The following is a 20,040-nucleotide window of genomic DNA, read 5'->3' on the forward strand; positions in this document are numbered from 1 at the left end:
GTGTTAAAATAATATTGTTAAAATTATGATATTCATAATCAATATGTTTGTCACTTTTATTCGCAAGATAAAAATAAGTTTTGAAAAATTAAAGAAAATGTCAATACATCAAGTTATATGAAATAAATGTTTTATTATTTACAGTGTGATCTTAAAATAAGGACATATCCATAAAAAGTACAAAACGTCATTTTAAATAACTTGCAATACCTAGTTGTCAAGGAGAAAAAGCTTCTAATAGCTTATGTTCACAATTTGAAAAGCAAATATTTTCATAAAACACTATTTATTGTACCGATAATAAATATAATTATAAAGAAAAAACTTTAATTCTTGATGTAAAAATCAGATTAATGATCTATTATAATTAGCTCGTCGATACCCCAATCTTCATAACTGTTGTCAGGTAAATAGCGGCGTATAATTATAGGGATTTTTCGTTGCTTTAATTCTTTCATTGCAATTTGTAATGGATCCGTCTCACCTTCTAATTCTACCATCACAGGAGCACACATCGCTATTTGCAATGCTCTTGTACCTAGAACTCTTGCCCTTTCGTATCTAAAATGTTAATTATACAATATAGATATATTAGGTATCTGTGAAGCTATTCCATCTTCTAAACAAACTGTATACTTGGTCATATATCTTGTCGTTATCCTTTTTGATCTTTGGACACCACCGGTAGCTTCATTAGCATTCAACAATTCAATATTTTCACCATCATCTTCCTGAGGCTCTAATTCAATATTGTCCTCGTCGTCTACATCATCGAAATCATCCGCGACCCTATAAAATACAATCGAATACACAGGTGAATCGTATCGATTTCAATATTATTCAGCAATTAATTTTTTTCCCTATTCTTTCTAACTTGTGAGAAAGATTAGAAAAACAGTTTAACTTTTCGATCAAAATTAAACAAGTACGGTACAAACATAACCTATAAATAAACCTTGATTAACATTAACTTCATATTACTTACTCATACACGGAAATCTTTAGTAAAAAGCGAAAGATTTATTCGTCTAAAAGAAACCTGAGTGATTACTTACTCGTCTCCGTCGAAATCTTCGTCAGCCATTATTTATTTATTTATTTATCTACCACCGGAATGCTTGCTCAATTCGTTTTGAGGAGGGCTTGCTGGGGCTTGCAACGGCACGAGATGGTCGCACCAAGCCGCACGCACAAAAATTTGAACGAACGTTTTTTCTTCGAAGCAAGAAGCGATTATCTGCTGTCTTCTCTCTCTCTCTCTCTCTCTCTCTCTAGTGTCACTCTTGACAGCGATTGGCCAGTTTGCTTGCCGCTCTAGTCTTTTGTCGTTTACATCTTTCTGTCACTTTCTATGTGTCAGGTGTTACGGCCCTGACGGACCAGCTGACGCATGGTCCCTCGAGAATTTATTAAAAGTTTTAAACCATAGATAATCTTTGCTCTCGTGTAACTTCTTTAATTTATATTTTGGATTTTTGAAAAATATTGAATGAAACATAGCGTGAAATGGCAACGGAGAAGGATTTAATAAACGGTATATAACCATGTAAATATTATATTTGTAAATATTTCAAACTTAAGAATTACTTGACAAGTAACCTACCGTTTCTATTTTTTGTTTTACAACACGATAGAAAACCACGCGATTCGTGTAATATATTTGTATACTTGCACTATTTATCGTTATACCTTCATTCTCGAAAAATAACAGATATTTGTTCAAATATATTTTTTATTCATTCTCTTTTTACGTTCTACCGCATATATACACTCTTCCTTTCGATTCTTTATATGACAATATGATGTAATTTTAAACATCCCCATTAACATTTGTTGCATATTTATAAGATATAACAGATTATATACTTGCATAAATTGAATTTGTAGCTGTACGAGAATCATTAAAGGCCGATGGAAATCTTGATCGAATAAAAGCAGAAATGCGTACAGAGGTGATAAAATTGCTCGATTGTTCTAGCAAAGAGAACAGGTCGAAAACTATCAAACCTTCTCACGATATCGTTTTCCTCAATGAACTCATCAGAGAATATTTAGATTGGATGGGTTATAAATATAGTTCAACTGTATTTATCGCAGGTACATTATTTTATGAAATATATAAACCATATATATATCGTCATACTTAATATTAATAATGATAAATGTGACTGAATGTATTTTTTTTTTTGTTCAAACAAAATGTCTCTTAATTATTCAAGTGATAAAATTGAATGAAACGTGTTATTCTAGAATGCGATCTTCCCAAACAGTGTTTGGATCGTAAGCTTCTTGCGCAAGGCTTAGGGGTAAAAGACAGTGAAAAAAGCAGAAACTTACCACTGTTATGTGGTCTTGTACAAACATTTACTAGCTTAAAAAATACCTAATTATAAAATTTACACAATCATGTATTCAACATTCATTTGCGATTTTTAAATGCTATTTATTTCCTATCTATGCTACAAGTTTCACACTTTGACGTCTTTATATTTAAATATAAAAAAAACATGCACACAAATTTTAATGTATACAGATTGTTATACTTAATAAATAATAAAAAAATAAAGCAAAAAAGTTGCATTTTTAATATATGCCAACCAACATGCAATATAGTAAAGAAATCTTTTTAACTTTTGTACGTTTGGTAAGGTACAAGAAAAAAAAAATATGTTAAAAGAATTTTACCATTTTATTTAATGATTTTTCTTACATATTGACATTAGATTATGAAAGTACAATATAACGGTGAAAGAGAGGGGGGAGGGGGAAAAGAGAAAGAGAATATATATATATATATATATATTTATATATATTTATAATGTATATAGATAGCAGAGATCTTAAATAAAATTGCTCTCTTATATTCGTTATATAATTATTAAGTTTTTTTTAAAGACTTGTCGCTTTTTGACAAAATTGCCACAAAATTACACCAGCTACAATGTACATGGCTTATTGTAATAATAAACTTACATACAGTACTTTAATATGTCAAGTCGGACCGCGTGATAATTATGCAAAGGCCATGTCATTTCATTCTGTTCCTATTTTCACATTTTGTTTGTCGTATGTATTCTCACCTTTTTTCCCCTTTATTACTCGAACTATTAGTTTATTTCACTTGCTGAATGTTTTACAATAAATATTCTACTACTAAATGACTTCCGTTCAAAAGACCACCTTGTTACACACTGAGCTGTATAGCAACAAGTACAAAATAATAATTTCTGATATATTTGAAAGTACTCTATGAAAAAAAAGTGCTGGCCTTTTTTCTAAGGTAAGGTAAGGTAAGATTCTTTGATCGAGCATCAAAGACATCTAGCGATGTCATTTATGCTTGGATTTTTTCTTTTTCTTTGACTGCTTGCTTCTGCTCTTTGATTTTTTCGATTTCTTCTTGTGTTTCTCCTCGTCACTGCTACTGTCCGACGAATCAGAATAAGTGTCCGAGTCCGAGCTGCTATCCTTCTTGGCAGATTTCTTCTTCTTATGTTTCTTGTGCTTTCTTCTTTTTTTCTTATGCGACTCGTCGCTGCTATCCGAATCAGAAGTGGTAGTGTCGGAACTGCTGGACGTGTCCTCACTACTACTGGACTTTGATCGTTTCTTTATAGATTTGATCTCCATCTCCTTGTCCAATTCTGTTTCATCCAGTTTAACTTTCTTCATGGGTGATGGTTTACCACCTTCCTCGCCATCCGATTCGGAGTCTGAAGCTGAATAATCGGGTTCAAAGCTCGCCTCGTCGAGTATACTACGCTTGCGATCAGACACAAGTCTCGGATTCTTCCTTTGTTTTTTCAACGAGTCTGTCAGAGTCGGCGGCTCAATATTCTCATAACTGATCTTCATCTCGTTACCATCCAACTTGTCCTTAGAGATCACGCTCTCCTTGTGCTTTTGCTTCTTCTCCTGATTTTTCTCCTTATCTTTCTTATGCTTCTTTTCTTTCCGCTTCTTATGCTCCTTGGATTTACTCCTACTGCGATGCTCCTTCTTTCTCTTCTTTTCCTCCCGTGATTTTTTCTCGCGCCTTTTCTCTTCTTCATCATCTTTCGATTTCAATAAACTGACTTTGGACATTTCCGTTCTCTTAAATACGCAAGCCGAGGGAGGAGGTGTTCTACCTCTGTGCTCGCGGTCTCGTTCCTTGTCGCGATCTTTGTCCACGCGTTCTCCTTTCACATCATTTCTATTGGTGCGAAAATCCGTTCTACAATCGAGTCTGGACTCTCTCTCGGATTTTAACTCGCTGCTGTGCCTGCTGTCGCCTCGGAAATCTCCTCTCTCCGACCTCTCCTTCGATCGATCGCCTCCTCTATCCTTGTCGCGTTTTCTTTCTTCCAAGAAAACTTTTCGTTCACCGCTCGATGTAGTTAAACCCAATGACGAGGACTCGATGCGTCGCTCTAAAAGCGGAGAGGAGGTGATTCTCTTTTCTCTCCTGGGCGATCGACTTCTCGATTGATTCTCATTCTTGGCGTCACGCCTCTCCTGCAGGAATCCCTTTATCGGACTAACCTTTCTCTCTTTGCCGTCCTCGATCTTTTCGCCGAGTCTTTCCTTCGCAGACAGCCTGGTCGGCGAATAGGCTGTTTCTGGCACAGGTTTGAACTTTGTACGATCGAGCTTAGCTTTCTTCGCTGGTTCGGTGATCTCGACATTCCTCTCGTTTCTTCCAACATTGATCGTCACGTTAACGCTCTTTCGTGGTTCTCGATTGACGACAGGCTCCACCGCCTCCAATACCTTGGGCTCAGGATTTTGATAAAGTATCTTTCTGCTCTCGCTGATCTTCTTAATCTCGATCGGCCGAATCGCGTTAATTGCTTTTTGGAATATGGCGTTTTCTGCCCGTTTCAGCACCTCTGAAGTTACCATCTTGCTCGATTTCGGTTCGTCCTCTCTTTGAATCTTTTCTGTCGGCGAACCACTCGCATCGTCGTCGTCATCGTCGTCGGGTTTTTCGATCGTCTCATCCCTTTCCCATTTGGACAACTCGGGTATCGGTGCCAAAAACTCATCCCTTTTCGGTGATTTCTCCGTCGATAGCACGACAGTAGCGGCGGTGGCGACGGCGGTTGTGGTGATAGTGGTGGTGACGCTGGTGGTGCTGGCGCAAATGATGGAGGTGGAGGCGGCGGCAATTGCCGCAGCGGCGGTTTCCTTTGTCTCGGTCTGCGAGTGTTCCGAAATTAGAGAATACTTCTCCGTGATGACAGTATTGATTTCCGTGTCATCCAATCCTCCGTAAAGGCTATCGATCGGTTTCATGTCCGACTTAAGTTCCGGGATCGGTTTGAAATTTGGATTCGGTGGATTCGTGGCGAATTCTGCACGATCCAATCGACCACTACCAGGACTGGGTGCATTGAATTCCGGTGGTTCCGGATTCATCGCCAGAGACTTATCTTCGAATTCCTCCTTGACCGGAGCGTTAGATACTTGATTGGACATACATTCGATTCTGTTTTGCATAATACTTTCCTCGTTACACATCTTTACACAGTCGGTCTTGTTGAGCGGCGAAGATAAAGTAGATAAAGTGTCATTGTTTGTTTTATTCTCAGCCAGCAGATCGTCGGTCTCCATCGTCTTGATCATCGGATCATCCTTGACTGCTGCTTCTTTCTGATTGGATTTCTTGTCCTTTTTCTTCTTCTTCTTCTTTTCTTTCTCATCACTATCCTTCTTCTTCTTCTTCTCTTTTATCTTCTTTTCCTTCTTCTTCTCTTCCACCTTTTCCTCGTGATCCTTTTCCTTCTTCTTCGTACTTCGTTCTGGCGACAAATCTTTAGGATCGCCCCTGGATTTCTGTGAATATGGACTTGAGCTTTTTCTGCTCTTTTTCCGCTCCATCGAACGTCTCTCATATCGTTCGTGACGATCTCTATCCTTTTCAGACTCATATTCGCGTTCACGTCTCTCCTTCTCTCGCAACCGATTCTTATCGTCTTGCCTATGGCGATCTCGATCATCTCTGTAACTGTAACAGTAGATGAAACATCAATAAATACAAATGACATATTTGCAATAAATTATCAATTAATTTAACGCATGTCTGCCAGCAAGGTATTTTAAGATATTTTAACAGATACTTGTTAAACTTTTTATCATTAATGATAACTGACACTGAATTTTAATCAATCTGACAATTTTCTTTAATTGCGAAACGTACCGATCTTTGTCATAATCTTTCTTCTCGACATGCCTATCGTCATCTCGGCGCTCACGAATGTGTCTGTCGTCTCGTTCCTTCTCCTTTTCTCTTCTATCGCGTTCGTCTTTCTCTCGTATCCTATCTTCGTGTTCTCTAGGCGGAACTTGCCTGTCGCGATCCTCGCGATCTCTGTTTACAACTCTGCGGTCTCTGTCTTCCCTCTCGCGCATACGATCCTCACGTTCGCGACCCCTTTGAAAGGCAAGATGCATCATAAATATATTCTTTTTGTAATACAATATTTTTTGATAAAATATGTGATCACACAAATAATTTATGAAAAGATTAATGTTCTTAAAAAAAAGCAGTCATCTCAGACTCAATACAATCTCCAACAATTTACCTATCATCTCTCAATCTATCACGTTCGTCATTATCACGATCCTTGGATGAATGCTCTCGATCTTCCTGATCCCTCAAGGAGCGCTGCCTCTCGCGATCGTCCCTCGATCTCTCGGAATGTTCGACTCCCGGTGGTGAGAGATCGTAGTAGCCTTCAGTACCAGGCGGTGCTACGTCGTCGAATCGCTTATGTGACGAAGAATCTCTCAGAGGACTGCTAAAACGCTGAGGAGGCGGAGCTCCGGAATATCTGTTGACAGAAAATCAGTATAGCATTTGATACATTAGTCTCATCTTGATAAATATTAAATATGCTTAGGCTTTTTTTTTTCTTTTTCTAATGATGCATCTTTATAGAACTGACACAGCACGCGAAGAATGTCGTTGCATAGAATAGTTGTTAGTAACACGAATTTATGTATATATTAAGAAATATCGAGAAAATTAATCATGTTAAGATATTCGTAGAAAAAAAGAAACTGGAGAACAAGTTTATCCCTTAAATTTTCTTCCATTCTTCTGTCAATTCTGAGGTTTAGTTACCACACTTGTAGTGTGTGAAAGATACCTATTTAAATAAAAATTCAAATAATCAAGACAGAAATACGTTAATTCTTTATAAAACTATGTGGCACCGTTTTTGATCTCCATACAAGCTGAAAGAATGAACAAGACGTCACAATCACCTATAGATTTTGTTATAAAATTATTAACTAAAATTATAAAATTATGAAGTACAGAAAACAACATTTGTAATTGTCAAATGCTTTAAAGTATAATAAAAAAGATATAAAGTCTATTCTTCTATAATTATAAGTTGTGAAAATATAAGCTTGTTCTTTTCAGCTCAATTTGTCTCAGTCTTGATCTTTCCTCTTTTTCTTTTCACATTGGAGAGAAAAAGAAAGAAAATGAACTGTGTAACAAGTTTAGCTAAAAATAACAGGCTTATATCTTCACGACTATAATTACATAAATATTCAAATTACAATTATGAAAATTAAGAAAATTGCCAGATTGTAGCTTTTTGCTATTTATGTTTGATTACATTGTGACATGGTACATTTCCAGTAACATGTCCCAATCTAACTAAAAATAAATAGAAATGAGTTTTTTTTCCATTACAAATGTTGATTTGGCCCTGAATTCACCTGATTCAGAAACCATGCAGATGTGTCAATCAGCTGGCTAGCTTCTCTCCACGATGGTCCTTGGTACTCTTCCGTGCTTCTTTCTTCCTTTTGCACTTTTTGACTTATCACAATATGCATGTAATATATACATGTGATATACATACAAATACATACATACACACGCGCACGCGTGCGCGCGTGTGCATGTGTGTAGCTGTGTGTATGTGTATGTATAAAACACAGTAAATTATATACATGCATTTTACATAATTATATATTCATTGATATCGTAATATTTAGTAGATAAATACATTGCGCTTAATATAGTACAATCCTTATATAAAACATTACATTACATATGACATATCAAAATTAAATATTAAGACTTTTGTTATAAAAGAATTATGCAGCAAAGTTATTGAACTAAAATAGATCTTATACTTTATCTAACATAATAATTATCAAATATTACATATAATTAAAAACACATAATTTAACGAAATGCGCAGTTAATGAAATAATGTGGAAAGTAATTTGCAATATCACATTATACATCCTTAAGTATATTCTAAATGTATAAAATATAACGTATACAAAAATATATACATACATACATACATACATATATACATACATACGTACATACATACATACATACATACACATGTACAATATATTTAGTACAATTATATAATTATTAAAATTTTCACAATATTACAACATATCTTAACAATGTTACGATATTTCCTCTGTGTGTTTTGTGTGTGTGTGTGTGTGTGTGTGTGTGTGTGTGTGTGTGTGTGTGTGTGTGTGTGTGTGGGTGCGTGTGTGTGCGCGCGCGCGCGCGCGTGTGTGTAGAGGGATATGCATGGGTGATAGCGCATGTATATTTCAAAAAATTATAAATTTTAATATAATTACTTGATATTAAAAAATCTGTTAAAAACAGATTTATAGCAAATTATATACATAAAAAAATAAATAAAATTTTATATGGAGTCACAATTTCGCTGTGCATATAAATCACACTCTCATTAACATACTTCATTATATCATTATTATCTTAAATATAATACTGTCAATACTCCTAAAAATAAATTAATCAAGTACAGTATAGCCTCCCATATCCGAAGTTCCATTATCTGAATACTTAATATGCAAATGTTTTACTATCCAAACGTTATAACATATTGAAAAATTAATTTTGCTCTCTTTACATAAAGAATTTAAGTTTTTTTTTAATATATGAAGTCTTTTTTGTTAAAAATTAAATTTTTGTTTAAATAAATGAAATTTAATATAAAAATGTGTTTATTCTATTATCAAAAAATTCCCTTATCTGAACAATTTTGTCTCCCTATTATTTCGGACATGGAAGGCTCGACGGTAATACATTTGTTTTTGAAATATAGAAGCATATTAAATATGCAACATTAAAAACGCCATCTTTTTTTTTACTCAGTCTTTCCCTCAGGATTTACAAATAGCATACAAGTAAGAAAAGTATATCAATTTGTACAATCGGATATCACGGAATACGAGTTAATCAAATACAATAATCTCACAACATACAATATCTCATGTATCACTCTTGTAAAAATTAAGATGCTATTAAAACACGAGAATAGAAGGTCTGTGTCAGTCACAGAAGTTCTTGATGCCTCGAATAATAAAATATTTTAATTTTTACAATTTCCAACTCAAACTGCGCGCCGCATATTCGTCGGACTTGAAAAACACAGTCATTAAATCGGAATAGTAATATTAATGCTTATAATATTCTCTCCACGGAAAAACTGTAAATTATTTTATTGCGAAAAAATAACAGCCAGGGTTCAAACCTGGATCTCCCGAATTCCGTGCGGGCGAAATTCGAATCCTGGCTAAGGTGTTATTTTTTTGCAATAAAACAATTTACAATTTTTCCGGAGAGGAAAAATATTACATATGCTTCTGAAAGCATTAATATTACTATTCCGGCTTCATAACTGTGTTTCAAGTCCGACGAATATGCGGCGCGTAGTTTGAGTTAGAAATTGTAAAAATTAAAAAAATTTTTCGGAGCACCAAGAACCGCTGTGACTGACATAGGCCTTCTATTCTCGCGTTTTAAGGCTCCTAGCACCTCAGCCGAGAACTCCGCGTTGACATTCCGCGGATAAAATTAGGACTAATAGGCGTGAAACGTGACAGATTGACGATGAGATGTTGTCGTTTCGCATATCATTTTGTTATTATGTATTTCATTGTAAAAATAAGACTCGTCTCGTATTTACCAAATTCGTAAAAATGGAGTGTAAGTAAAGTTTCTTTTAATTTTATACATAAAAGCATATTTTTCACTCTTTTCAATAACTATCTGTGTTTTCCTGTCTGAATAGGCGTCACTTTACATGCTTTCTACGACTATTTGTTAACTGTTAGGTGAAAAAAGGATAGTCGAGACCTATTTTTACAAGTGTTTTAAAGCCATCTGATTAATCGGTTTTATCCAAATTGCCTTTATTTACAAATGGCACGTCGGACAAAATTACGTATTATTTTACGCAATTTCACGCTTTTAACGTCACGACTTCAATATAACAGCGGCGAATAAACAGGAGCCTTAATTTCGTCAGTCCGATATAACTTATTATTTATTGTTTAAAATGTTATTATAATAAAATATATAACTGCATAAATTTGATATAGAGCAAAAGCTCCACATATGTATATATACTTACACACGCATTATATATATATATATATATATACTTTTTTCTTCAATTATCTTCTATATTTACAAATAATAAAATTTGTTCACTCAGAGAAAAAAGCAGAATAATAATTTAAGAAATTATAAAAACATTGTAAATATAGCTCTAAAGAAAAAAAATATACACAAAAGAAAAAGATATAAATTACTTGAGCATTTACCATTCGCATAATTTTTATTTAGCTTTAATCTTTGATCCTTATAATGTTTCAAAAATTTTTGTTGTACATTGATGCAGTATTAAAATTGATATGTATGTATATATCTTTTCAATACTATACATATATTTATATCAAAAGACTGTACAATACATAAAAAATATACCATATATTATATGCTCTTCTTAAAGAGATATTCTTTATTATACCAATATAAAATTGGATGTGACATAGAGATGCTTATTATCAAATTTATGCAATGTGTGTTTAATTTATATATGCATTGTTAAAATGACTTGTAAAAACATTTCTGTACGCTGGCATTTCTCGCTAACAAGATAATTAAACTTGTATATAGCATGTCGCTTTTGTATAATTCAACAGCCATAGTTTCGGAGTCTTTTGCTTAAGTAAACTAATGGCATAAACATGTCGGTAGATCATCTGCATAGCGTAGTGTACATGAATGAAAATACTATTGAGGCGAAAATACCTGTTGTAGGAATCATAATAGTCTTTCCTGTCCGTAGGTGAAGGTCCCAATGACATAAGCGGTGGTGGTGGATGACCTCCAGTGACTAGATGCGGCATCAACGGCGGTATATTGTGTTGGGACGGCTGATTTCTTCCTATGGGATATCTCGGCAGCGGTCTCTCTCTAGATGGTAAATCGCGTTCACGAAATGAATAATCGTGAGCTGGCGAATCGCCATAGTAAGTGTTGTAACCATCTCGAGGCTCACGCGATCGCGGTCTGTCCCTCTCGCGATCCCTTTCTCTTTGAAATCTGGAAAATTAAACTGTATATATATGTACTGTGTATATTAAAAATGCATTTTCAAGATGCACATCTCTGCATCATCTCTCATGATGATAAATATGATGAAAGGTGATCTGACCTCGGAGGTGATCTGATTGGCGATCGATATCTAGGTAGTAAATCACGATCTCGGTCTCGCTCGCGCTCGCGATCCCTGTCACGATCGCGATCGCGATCGCGATCGCGATCACGGTCTCGATCGCGATCACGATCTCTTTCCCTGTCTCTCTCCCGATCTCTGTCTCTCGACGGGGATAGTCTCGGCGACTGGCTGCGGGAATACGATCTAGATCTGCAACGTTAAGTGAAATTTGAATTGAAAAGTGATACAATGAACATATTTATGTATTTTCTTTCATTAAAATTACAAAAATACCTGCTGATTGAAAAGCTACCACTTCTTGATCTACGTTTTGGGGTACGACTACGAGGTCGGAGAGGTAACGGAGATCTCGTTGATCTTCGTTTCGGCGGACTGCGAGACCGACTGATACGAGATGCAAAAGGTGATCTACGACCAAAGGAACGTGATCTGGATCGACTGTAGCTACGCGATCGAGATCGCGTTCTACTTCTTCTTCTATGCTTTCCTAAACGCCGATCTCTTTCGTCCTTCTCTCTGAGCATTCGCTGGAATGCTTCTAATGGATCGTCAATGATTCTGAAGAAAGATGTATATTAATAGAAATCATAAACGCGCAATTTTTTTTTTTTTAAGTGATTTAGATTGAGATTTTACTAATCAAGGAAAATTAATGGTAAATTAACTTACCCAGGTGGATTCCCATTGTGTATATTTCTACCTAGTCCAGGTGGCGGTGGCTGCAGATTTCTATATCCAACTGAAATTAACAAAATACAAATGAAACACTAGCAAAAAAAAAATATATATATATATAAAATACATAAAAACATTAGCAATAAATGTTAAAGCATTTACTCGCATCTGTATCTATAATAAAAAGTTTATAGAAAATATTGTACTATGAAAAGTGTCTTGTCTGAAAGAAATCAACAGATGCATTTTGCATTTAAAAACATCAGTTTCTCTCTTATTTTTTTAAATCTACATCGTCTATCGAATCGACGTGACAAGTCGCTTACTATGGTGTAGCCCTCTCATAAGTCTCGGTGGCCCGCTATAGTTTCGGGGTGGCTGAGATGGCCGATATCCTTGTTGTTGATAAGGAGGTCTATCATATCTCGGCGGTCCGTAATGCGATCCCTGCTGATGAGGATATATCGGCATTCGATGACTCATGTATGGATCCGGCAAAAGCGGAGGATTATGCGGAGGTACGTTTGGTGGTGGCTGATTGTAATTTGGTGGCGGAATACGCTCTTCGCCCGGTGGAAAAGGCAGCAATGGTGGTTGATTGCCAGATGAGGGGACGTGCAAATGGGGTTCGTCGACCTGAAATCGGTGTCGCAACAAATACGAATTAACAAAAATGTTCAAGCAACAAACTTTTTTTGAGTGCGAGAGTGAAAGAAAGGCTCGCTCACCGTTGGAGTGCCCGCACGATCTTCGTTAGATCTACGTATTCCACTGTCATAATGCATAGTAGGTGGATAATGTCCATCGTCAGCTAAATGACCTTGATAGCCCTTAGAAGGAGGTGGGTTCATCAAGTGTGGTAAAACTGCACTCGAGGATGGATACTCGCCGTGCTGGGAGTGCCTGGGCGACAGGGATCGATTTCGGTTGCGATTCAATGGCCGTAAATTCTCAATTCTACGACCACGCTCTCCACTTCTGTGTTATTAAAAGTGTGTATGAGGAGAAGCAAAATGTAACTTGGCTTAAAAAAATGTATATGTATATATATATATATATATATATATATATCACACACATATATATATATATATATACACACTATATATATATATATATATATATATATATATATATATATATATATATATATATATATATATATACACTATACTAACGCACTTTGCGTTGCAAGACTTGTGTGCTGTCTCACCTGTCACGATGTCCATCCCTGCTGAAACTTGGTCGACGTTCTCTTGATTGACGTTCTCCCGAATATTCATTGTCCCGTTCTTTCTTATCGCGAGAGGAAGGATCGCTTCGCTCGCGTTGTTCTCTCTCTGGTGAACTCACGAGAGCAGGAATCGGAAGTAGAGGCTCTGTTCCTGGAGGAGGAGGCACCTCAGTTTCCTCGTCAGTTGTTAATTTTGTTACCGAGTCACTTTGCAAGTGTGACTCTGAAGTAGGTTCAGGTAGAGCTGTCAGAGGCACATCACATATGAGTAGGCGATTTGAATTGGCGATTATAGCTTACTAAAGAGCGGATTAGCGATACATCCATCCAATTGCATTCATACAGAATTCTCTTGCACTTCCTCCCTTTCATAGTGCATTTGAGGTTATGTACTTAATATTGTCAGCTGGTTGCCATAAATTCCAATATATCGTTAACGATATATAATTCTAGCAAAATTAGCTATGTTATCTCTAACACGTCCCATCACGAACAAAACTATTTTTTTTATATATTACACGCCATATTAAGCAAAGCGGTCAAAACTTGATTATATACTTCAATACAATGGCGCCTGCCTTCTTTGTTTACGTACAAGAAATGTACCAAGAGTTGACAGACAGTATTCAATGAAAGTATACACACTATATATATATATATATATATATATATATATATATATGTATGCAAGGTATGCGTGCGTTCGTGTGCGTGCGTGCGTGCGCGCGCGCGGTGTGTGTGTAGATTCATATACGCGCGCTCGCGCGCTTTCTCTCCTCTCTCTCGCTCCTTTCTGTCCTTTAATCGCTCGATTAAATGACAGAAAAGAGTGAATGAGTGAGTGAGTGAGTAAATGAGTGAGAGAGAGAGAGAGAGCAAGCGCGTGCGTGCCTACATGTACATACGTACGCGCGCGCGCAAGTATGCGTGTGTGACGCGCACGCACATTTCATATTTTATCTAGTATATTTTATGTTCAAAGATATATCATTAATCAATATGCTACCATTTAAATATTTGTTTAAATATTAGACATTTGATTAAAAAGAGCAACGCATTTACGCACACGCACACACATTAATATTTGTTATATACATGAATAATTATTCACAAATAAAACTTGATACATGATTATAATATTTATACTTTATACATGTCCTATTAAATTATCTTTATTAATATAATAATTTCTTGATATTTCAAAAGACTATGTGTGTTTGTGTGCTTAGATGTATATACAAATCTTTTACATTTATACTACTTGGAGGTCATATGTGTAATAATAAATATAAATATCTTTGAAGAATTTACTGGAGAGGAAGGAAAAGGCCTACAAGTGATGAAAAAGATAGAGGAATTGAGAAAAGAGACAAACAAAAAGGAAAAAGAAGAAGCAGAAGAAAATAGGAAGAAATTAAAGAATACCAAAGACTTATTTGTAATGCTAATGTTAATGTTGATGATGATGTTAATTGTAATTTCTGAATTTATAAAGTTTTTTTTACAATTCTAATGTTAATTTCAATTCACAATTGTGAGGTTGTGATAATTGATCCAATATGATATAATGTGAATGCAATTTAATTTGGTAAGAAAAATATGCAAGATATAAAAGTGTATGTAACCGAAAGCCATCCTAAACCTCAAGGCAAACGGATTAAATAAAATAATAATATAAATATCTTTGTTTTATACATATATATGTATGTTTTCATGCATAGTTATAGCTTTCACATATATTTCTCATTTCTTAGGCTCTTATAAGATAATAAATCACAAAATATCACAGGAAGACATTCAATTGTAAATTATACAGTAGGCTTTCAATAAATTTTATATCATAAAATAAAATAAAATACTTAATCCTTTAATGTATATACAATATTAGATTATGAAAATTTGTAATATGATTAACTAAGTAACACACTTTTAGTGCAAGAATACATGCTGTCACATAATGATTTCAAGCTAGACTATATAAATTTCAAGCTAAGACTATATAAATTATCAAACATGAAACTTTTTATACGAGAAATTTTGATAGCTTATCTATTACAGCACTTTATAATTGTAATACAATAATAATAACAAATAAAACTTACTGGTTGACGATTGTGACTGTGAACCAGAATTGTTGGATGGAAAGTGTTGCGAAGCAGATTCAAGATCAATAGATTGCAATTCCATAGGTTCTTGCGATGGTGTATTTTGAGCAGCGGACGATTGTACAGTTTTAGCCTGAGGTGTGTGACTCGCAACTTGCTGCGTTTCAATTTTTAACTGATCGGTCGTTGCACTAGTTTGTCCAACACTTTGAATGGGAGGCCGATACGTTTGTCTTTTGGCATAACCAGTTTCATTCTTAAAATTCATTACTGCATTACGTAGAAATCGATTTGGTATAAGAGTTTCCGGTGATACATCTTTCTCATTACAATCTGGACATTCGTGTTCTTCGGATTCTAACAAAAATGTGCGAATACCTGTTATGGAAAAACAAAACAAAAATTAGTAAATAACTGTATAAAAACATAAAGACATTAATAATTGATTTGTCATTAATAATTTAGCAATGAAAGATTTACATTCGTCACAAAAAGAATTTCCGCAACATGGAATCATCACTGCATCCGTTAAAAGATCTTTGCAGATATTGCATAACAAATCCTCTGGTATCTCTGGCTTTTCTGCTACAGGTTCTGGATCTTGCGAAAATGGTGGTCGTTCCTTCTTACCTTCCTTATAAGCTTGACTAAAGATGGCAAAAGAAAATAATAATTAGATACTTGGATAATTAGATGTATCATAAATTTTTAATATTTATATATTAGAAATAAAACTTACTGATCAATAGCAGGAACAGCATAGTGTCCCGTAGGTGTCATCATAGCACCAGGCACCAAAGGTCCTTCGACTGGTACCATAAAACTTCTAGGAATACCTGTGCTTTTCTTAATTTCAATTGGCTCTTGATTTGTGCCCAGTGGACAATTTTTTATCCAATGTCCTGGCTGATGACATTTGTAACAACGGTAATTTGCAGGTACATCACCAGTCTGATTGGCTCCACGAATTTTCATATAACTAACAGAAAATATTAAATATATGTCAGATTTCGTTACTTTGAATGTATATTATACAGATTGTCTCACATTTCATCTGTGTCACTAAAATTCAATGTAAAATTACATACTTTGATGGATCGTAGTCTTGAGTCGATTGCGTCATCATCGCACGAATCTTATCCTCTTCAGAGCCATCTAATCTTGTGAGATCTACAGCTCTGCCTAAATTAGCTTCATCTTTTATATTACTAAACGGAGGAGTTTCATTTCTATCCCAAGAACGTTTTTGTTGTACCGTCAAAGGAACTCTGGCCACAATAAGACTGGTATTTTTCGCAATTAATGCATTATCATCCGTATAATCTAGAGAAATGAACATGATATTCAATAATATTGCCATCAACCATGTAATTAACAGTCACAGCATATATTGTGTACATAAATTGTTTTCTAGATTTCTATTACATTTTCTAAGGAAAAAGAAATAATTCCGATTGGAATCTATTCCAGTTCCACAGATCAGGTATACTAAAAACACATAGAAGTACAGAGAAAATTGTGATATTTGCCTTCTTTTGTTTGTGCATTTGTAATTTGCAGATCAAAATCTGTATTTTTTCCAATACGTTTTTGATGAAATATGGCCTTTTTCAAGTCTGCCACTGAAATATGCAGTCCATCAAACGATACTGTGTCATAGTCCAAAGTAGATTTAAATTTGTAGTGTACCGACATTGTTGCTACTTAAAAAACCTAAACAAAAAAACATAAGAAATGGTCAATAAGACAGGCAGCAAGATATTAAAACAAAAAGTTTAAGTTTCATCAACAATAAAAGTAAAGTCTAGACTAATCTATAAAGAAATGTAAATTGTCGATATATTATCTCATCATAGAGAAAAAGAGAGGGAGGGAGGGGGAAGAGAGGGAGGAGGGGGAAGAGAGGGAGGAGGGGGAAGAGAGGGAGGAGGGGGAGGGAGAGAGAGAGAGATATGGAAAGAAATGGATGAAAAGAAATGTGTAAAGAAAAGTACATAGTTTTGAGAGAAATGAGCACCGATGATGGATCCTGCGTACACACATAGAAAATTAGAAGAAAATAAGGGAAATTAAACGATAAAAATTCCGTCGAGGACACACGAGTGTTGTATATGCACATTTGATCAGATTCATTTTACAAGGCATATATGAATAAATGTACCTCCTCCCGAAATAAAGTACAGGAAAATGAAAGTAGAGATCATAGGACATGTAAGGTGTAAAGGACGAGTAAATATCTATATCCGGAGACGAGAAAAACGTTCCGTTTCGAAAAAGATATCATTGATTAGATTGATTAGGTTAAATTCGACATACGACGTATAGGACGTATATTAGGAAAGCTTCCGTTGGCTTGTGGCGTACTATCAGTGGATCATAATACTGTGCGAAGACGAGAGACAAGTACTCGCGTACTCCCCACTTTCATATCGTTGGCCGCTTCTCACCGTATCTGACTGTCCAACTGCCTGCCTACGGACAACGTGCGGCTGCGATTTAACGCAGTACGTGTTACGCGTTATACGATGATCGTCGATGGGTTCTAGTCAGCGACCGAGCCATGTCGCTTCGTTTCATTTATTGTTTATCGCTCCGTTCACTAATAGCAACTTATGACAATCTACGGTGAGCTGCGAATAGTATCGCGATGACACTCGAAACTTATTCCTGCCTTTCGACGTACCTGGACGTACCGAAGGAAATCGGAAATAAAATGAAACTATGTAACCACGAAACATTAAACGCGTTACATCAAGAACCATGCGCCGCGCATCTAGTGCATCGCGGATCGCGACGATCTCACTAACGAGCACATACACGCATACCAACACATTCTGTAAAAAAACTTATAGCGTTTTTGATTGGGAAAAAATTAGTGCGCACTAGAGTCCTATATAAAGAGAGAAGCGACATTGATGTCCGAAGCTCTGATTGGTAATCTAATTGATACTTGATTGGCTAAGCGAGCAGCCATATTGTGAACACAGCTGTTGCAGAATGGTACGAATGGTGTTTGATGACGTTAAAGGCCTCGCACATGAAATGCATAATGTAACACAAGCATAACATAAGACCGATGGGCCAATGAGCATCCAGCATAAAGTCGCCATATTGATTTACATAACATTTTCATTGGTCTATTGGTCTTATGTTGTGCTTATGTTATGTTATGCATTTTATGTGCAAGATCTTTAAGGGCCTCGCACATAAAATGCATAACATAACATAAGCACAACATAAGACCGTTGGGCCAATGAGCATTCAGCATAAAGTCGCCATATTGATTTACATAACATCTTCATTGGTCCGTCGGTTTTATGTTGTGCTTATGTTATGTTATGCATTTCATGTGCGAGGCCCTTTAGAGCGGTCTCAAAATGGCGGTGGAGGACTCAATTGGATGCTGAAGGTTGTGGTGGGGGTTCGATGTCGCTTCTCTCTTTATATAGGACTCTAGTGCTCACCAGTGCGCACTCAGGCTCAATGCACATAGGACGCGTCAACGCGTTACGCGTGGCGAATAGCCAATTCTTTTGCTTTCTTTTGCATTCTTTTGATTTCTTATTTCTTGTCATAAAAACGAAAAAATGATTGGCTATTCGACACGCGTAACGCGTTGACGCGTCCTGTGTGCATTGAGCTTCAGTTCACGCCAACACTGGACAAGTTCCATGAGTTGCACTGAATAGTACATATATATGTACAAATGCAAAAGAACACGCCCAAATTTTCAGTACAAGTGTCACTTGAGTTAATTAGATCACGCGAAAAAGAAAAAAGTAACCTCGAAAAAGTAATTTTGTGCTTAGTAAGTAATGATTTTTACTATATGTAATTAAATAGTATATGATCATTAAAAAAATGCTATTATATTACATCAAGTAATTAATTATATTTTAAAAAAGGTATAAAATTGATGTACACCCAAGGACTTTGATTCTGTCCATGGGGAAATTTTTCATACTGAGAAGTCGTTATCTTTCTACATACTTACACTTCATGATTAACGTAACGACCAATAAGCTCTAGTCGTTTCATTAATCATGAACTGCGAGTATGTAGAAAGTGGTGACTTCTCAGTTTGGAAAATTTCCCCATGGACAGAATCAAAGTCCTTGGGTGTACACCCAAGGACTTTGATTCTGTCCATGGGGAAATTTTCCAAACTGAAAAGTCGCTATCTTTCTACATACTTACAGTTCATGATTAACGTAACAACTAGAGCTTATTGGTCGTTACGTTAATCATGAACTGTAAGTACGAGGTGTGTTCAAAAAGTATCGCGAATTTTGTGTTTTTTCAAAAATTATTTATTTATTCATGAATATCTATTTTGTCCCCTTCAAAGTAATCCCCATGAGATATTATACACTTGTGCCAACGGTTTTTCCAATCTTCGAAGCACTTCAAAAAATCATTTTTTTTTATCTTGTTCAGCTCCTCCTTCGATGCCGTCTTTATCTCGTCAAGCGTAGCGTAACGTCGTCCTTTC

The 20,040-nt window shown here is 35.6% G+C and overlaps 3 protein-coding genes and 1 non-coding gene across 5 annotated transcripts; 1 reads left to right on the forward strand and 3 right to left on the reverse strand.

Annotated features, from left to right (window-relative positions):
• Positions 1-113: 113 nt before the first annotated feature.
• LOC105203122 (DNA-directed RNA polymerases I, II, and III subunit RPABC2) lies at positions 114-1,279 on the reverse strand. The gene is made up of 3 exons (XM_011171885.3): positions 1,056-1,279; positions 637-789; positions 114-561 (listed from the first exon to the last, which is right to left on the reverse strand). Exons 1-3 carry the CDS (start codon positions 1,082-1,084, stop codon positions 351-353), a joined length of 393 nt encoding a protein of 130 aa, XP_011170187.1. The 5' UTR covers positions 1,085-1,279; the 3' UTR covers positions 114-350.
• LOC113005790 lies at positions 927-1,046 on the reverse strand. Its single transcript, XR_003269605.1, has one exon. It is a non-coding gene; the product is annotated as a U5 spliceosomal RNA (small nuclear RNA).
• Positions 1,280-1,341: 62 nt separating the features above from the next.
• On the forward strand, positions 1,342-2,574 carry LOC105203123 (centrosomal protein 20). Its single transcript, XM_011171886.3, has 3 exons — positions 1,342-1,534; positions 1,888-2,097; positions 2,251-2,574. Exons 1-3 carry the CDS (start codon positions 1,507-1,509, stop codon positions 2,385-2,387), a joined length of 375 nt encoding a protein of 124 aa, XP_011170188.1. The 5' UTR covers positions 1,342-1,506; the 3' UTR covers positions 2,388-2,574.
• Positions 2,575-2,798: 224 nt separating this feature from the next.
• On the reverse strand, positions 2,799-18,333 carry LOC105207530 (E3 ubiquitin-protein ligase RBBP6). Of its 2 annotated transcripts, none has more exons than XM_039450265.1 (16): positions 17,996-18,333; positions 17,078-17,261; positions 16,637-16,871; positions 16,288-16,527; positions 16,029-16,195; positions 15,546-15,926; positions 13,423-13,687; positions 12,938-13,187; positions 12,536-12,845; positions 12,204-12,273; positions 11,808-12,092; positions 11,511-11,723; positions 11,105-11,398; positions 6,567-6,815; positions 6,182-6,415; positions 2,799-5,989 (listed from the first exon to the last, which is right to left on the reverse strand). In XM_039450265.1, exons 2-16 carry the CDS (start codon positions 17,241-17,243, stop codon positions 3,331-3,333), a joined length of 6,018 nt encoding a protein of 2,005 aa, XP_039306199.1. In that variant the 5' UTR covers positions 17,244-17,261; positions 17,996-18,333; the 3' UTR covers positions 2,799-3,330. The 2 variants fall into 2 exon arrangements, with proteins under 2 accessions (XP_039306199.1, XP_039306198.1); XM_039450264.1 differs by having other exon boundaries at positions 17,865-18,333.
• Positions 18,334-20,040: the final 1,707 nt, after the last annotated feature.

The sequence above is a fragment of the Solenopsis invicta genome, chromosome 6, assembly GCF_016802725.1.
Source record: "Solenopsis invicta isolate M01_SB chromosome 6, UNIL_Sinv_3.0, whole genome shotgun sequence".
Lineage (NCBI taxonomy): Eukaryota > Metazoa > Arthropoda > Insecta > Hymenoptera > Formicidae > Solenopsis > Solenopsis invicta.

Bases quoted from the DNA above. Each gene is read 5' to 3' on its own strand.
- LOC105203122 (XM_011171885.3), bottom strand. From the start codon at position 1,084: ATGGCTGACGAAGATTTCGACGGAGACGA. The intron at 790-1,055 runs GTAAGTAATCAC...TGTATTTTATAG, and splicing joins GAAGATTTCGACGGAGACGA to GGTCGCGGATGATTTCGATG. The intron at 562-636 runs GTATACAGTTTG...TTAACATTTTAG, and splicing joins ACGACAAGATATATGACCAA to ATACGAAAGGGCAAGAGTTC.
- LOC105203123 (XM_011171886.3), top strand. From the start codon at position 1,507: ATGGCAACGGAGAAGGATTTAATAAACG. The intron at 1,535-1,887 runs GTATATAACCAT...TTGAATTTGTAG, and splicing joins GGAGAAGGATTTAATAAACG to CTGTACGAGAATCATTAAAG. The intron at 2,098-2,250 runs GTACATTATTTT...GTGTTATTCTAG, and splicing joins TTCAACTGTATTTATCGCAG to AATGCGATCTTCCCAAACAG.
- LOC105207530 (XM_039450265.1), bottom strand. From the start codon at position 17,243: ATGTCGGTACACTACAAATTTAAATCTACTTTGGACTATGACACAGTA. The intron at 13,188-13,422 runs GTGAGACAGCAC...TTAATAACACAG, and splicing joins AGGGATGGACATCGTGACAG to AAGTGGAGAGCGTGGTCGTA. The intron at 12,274-12,535 runs GTAAGCGACTTG...TGTTAATTTCAG, and splicing joins TATGAGAGGGCTACACCATA to TTGGATATAGAAATCTGCAG.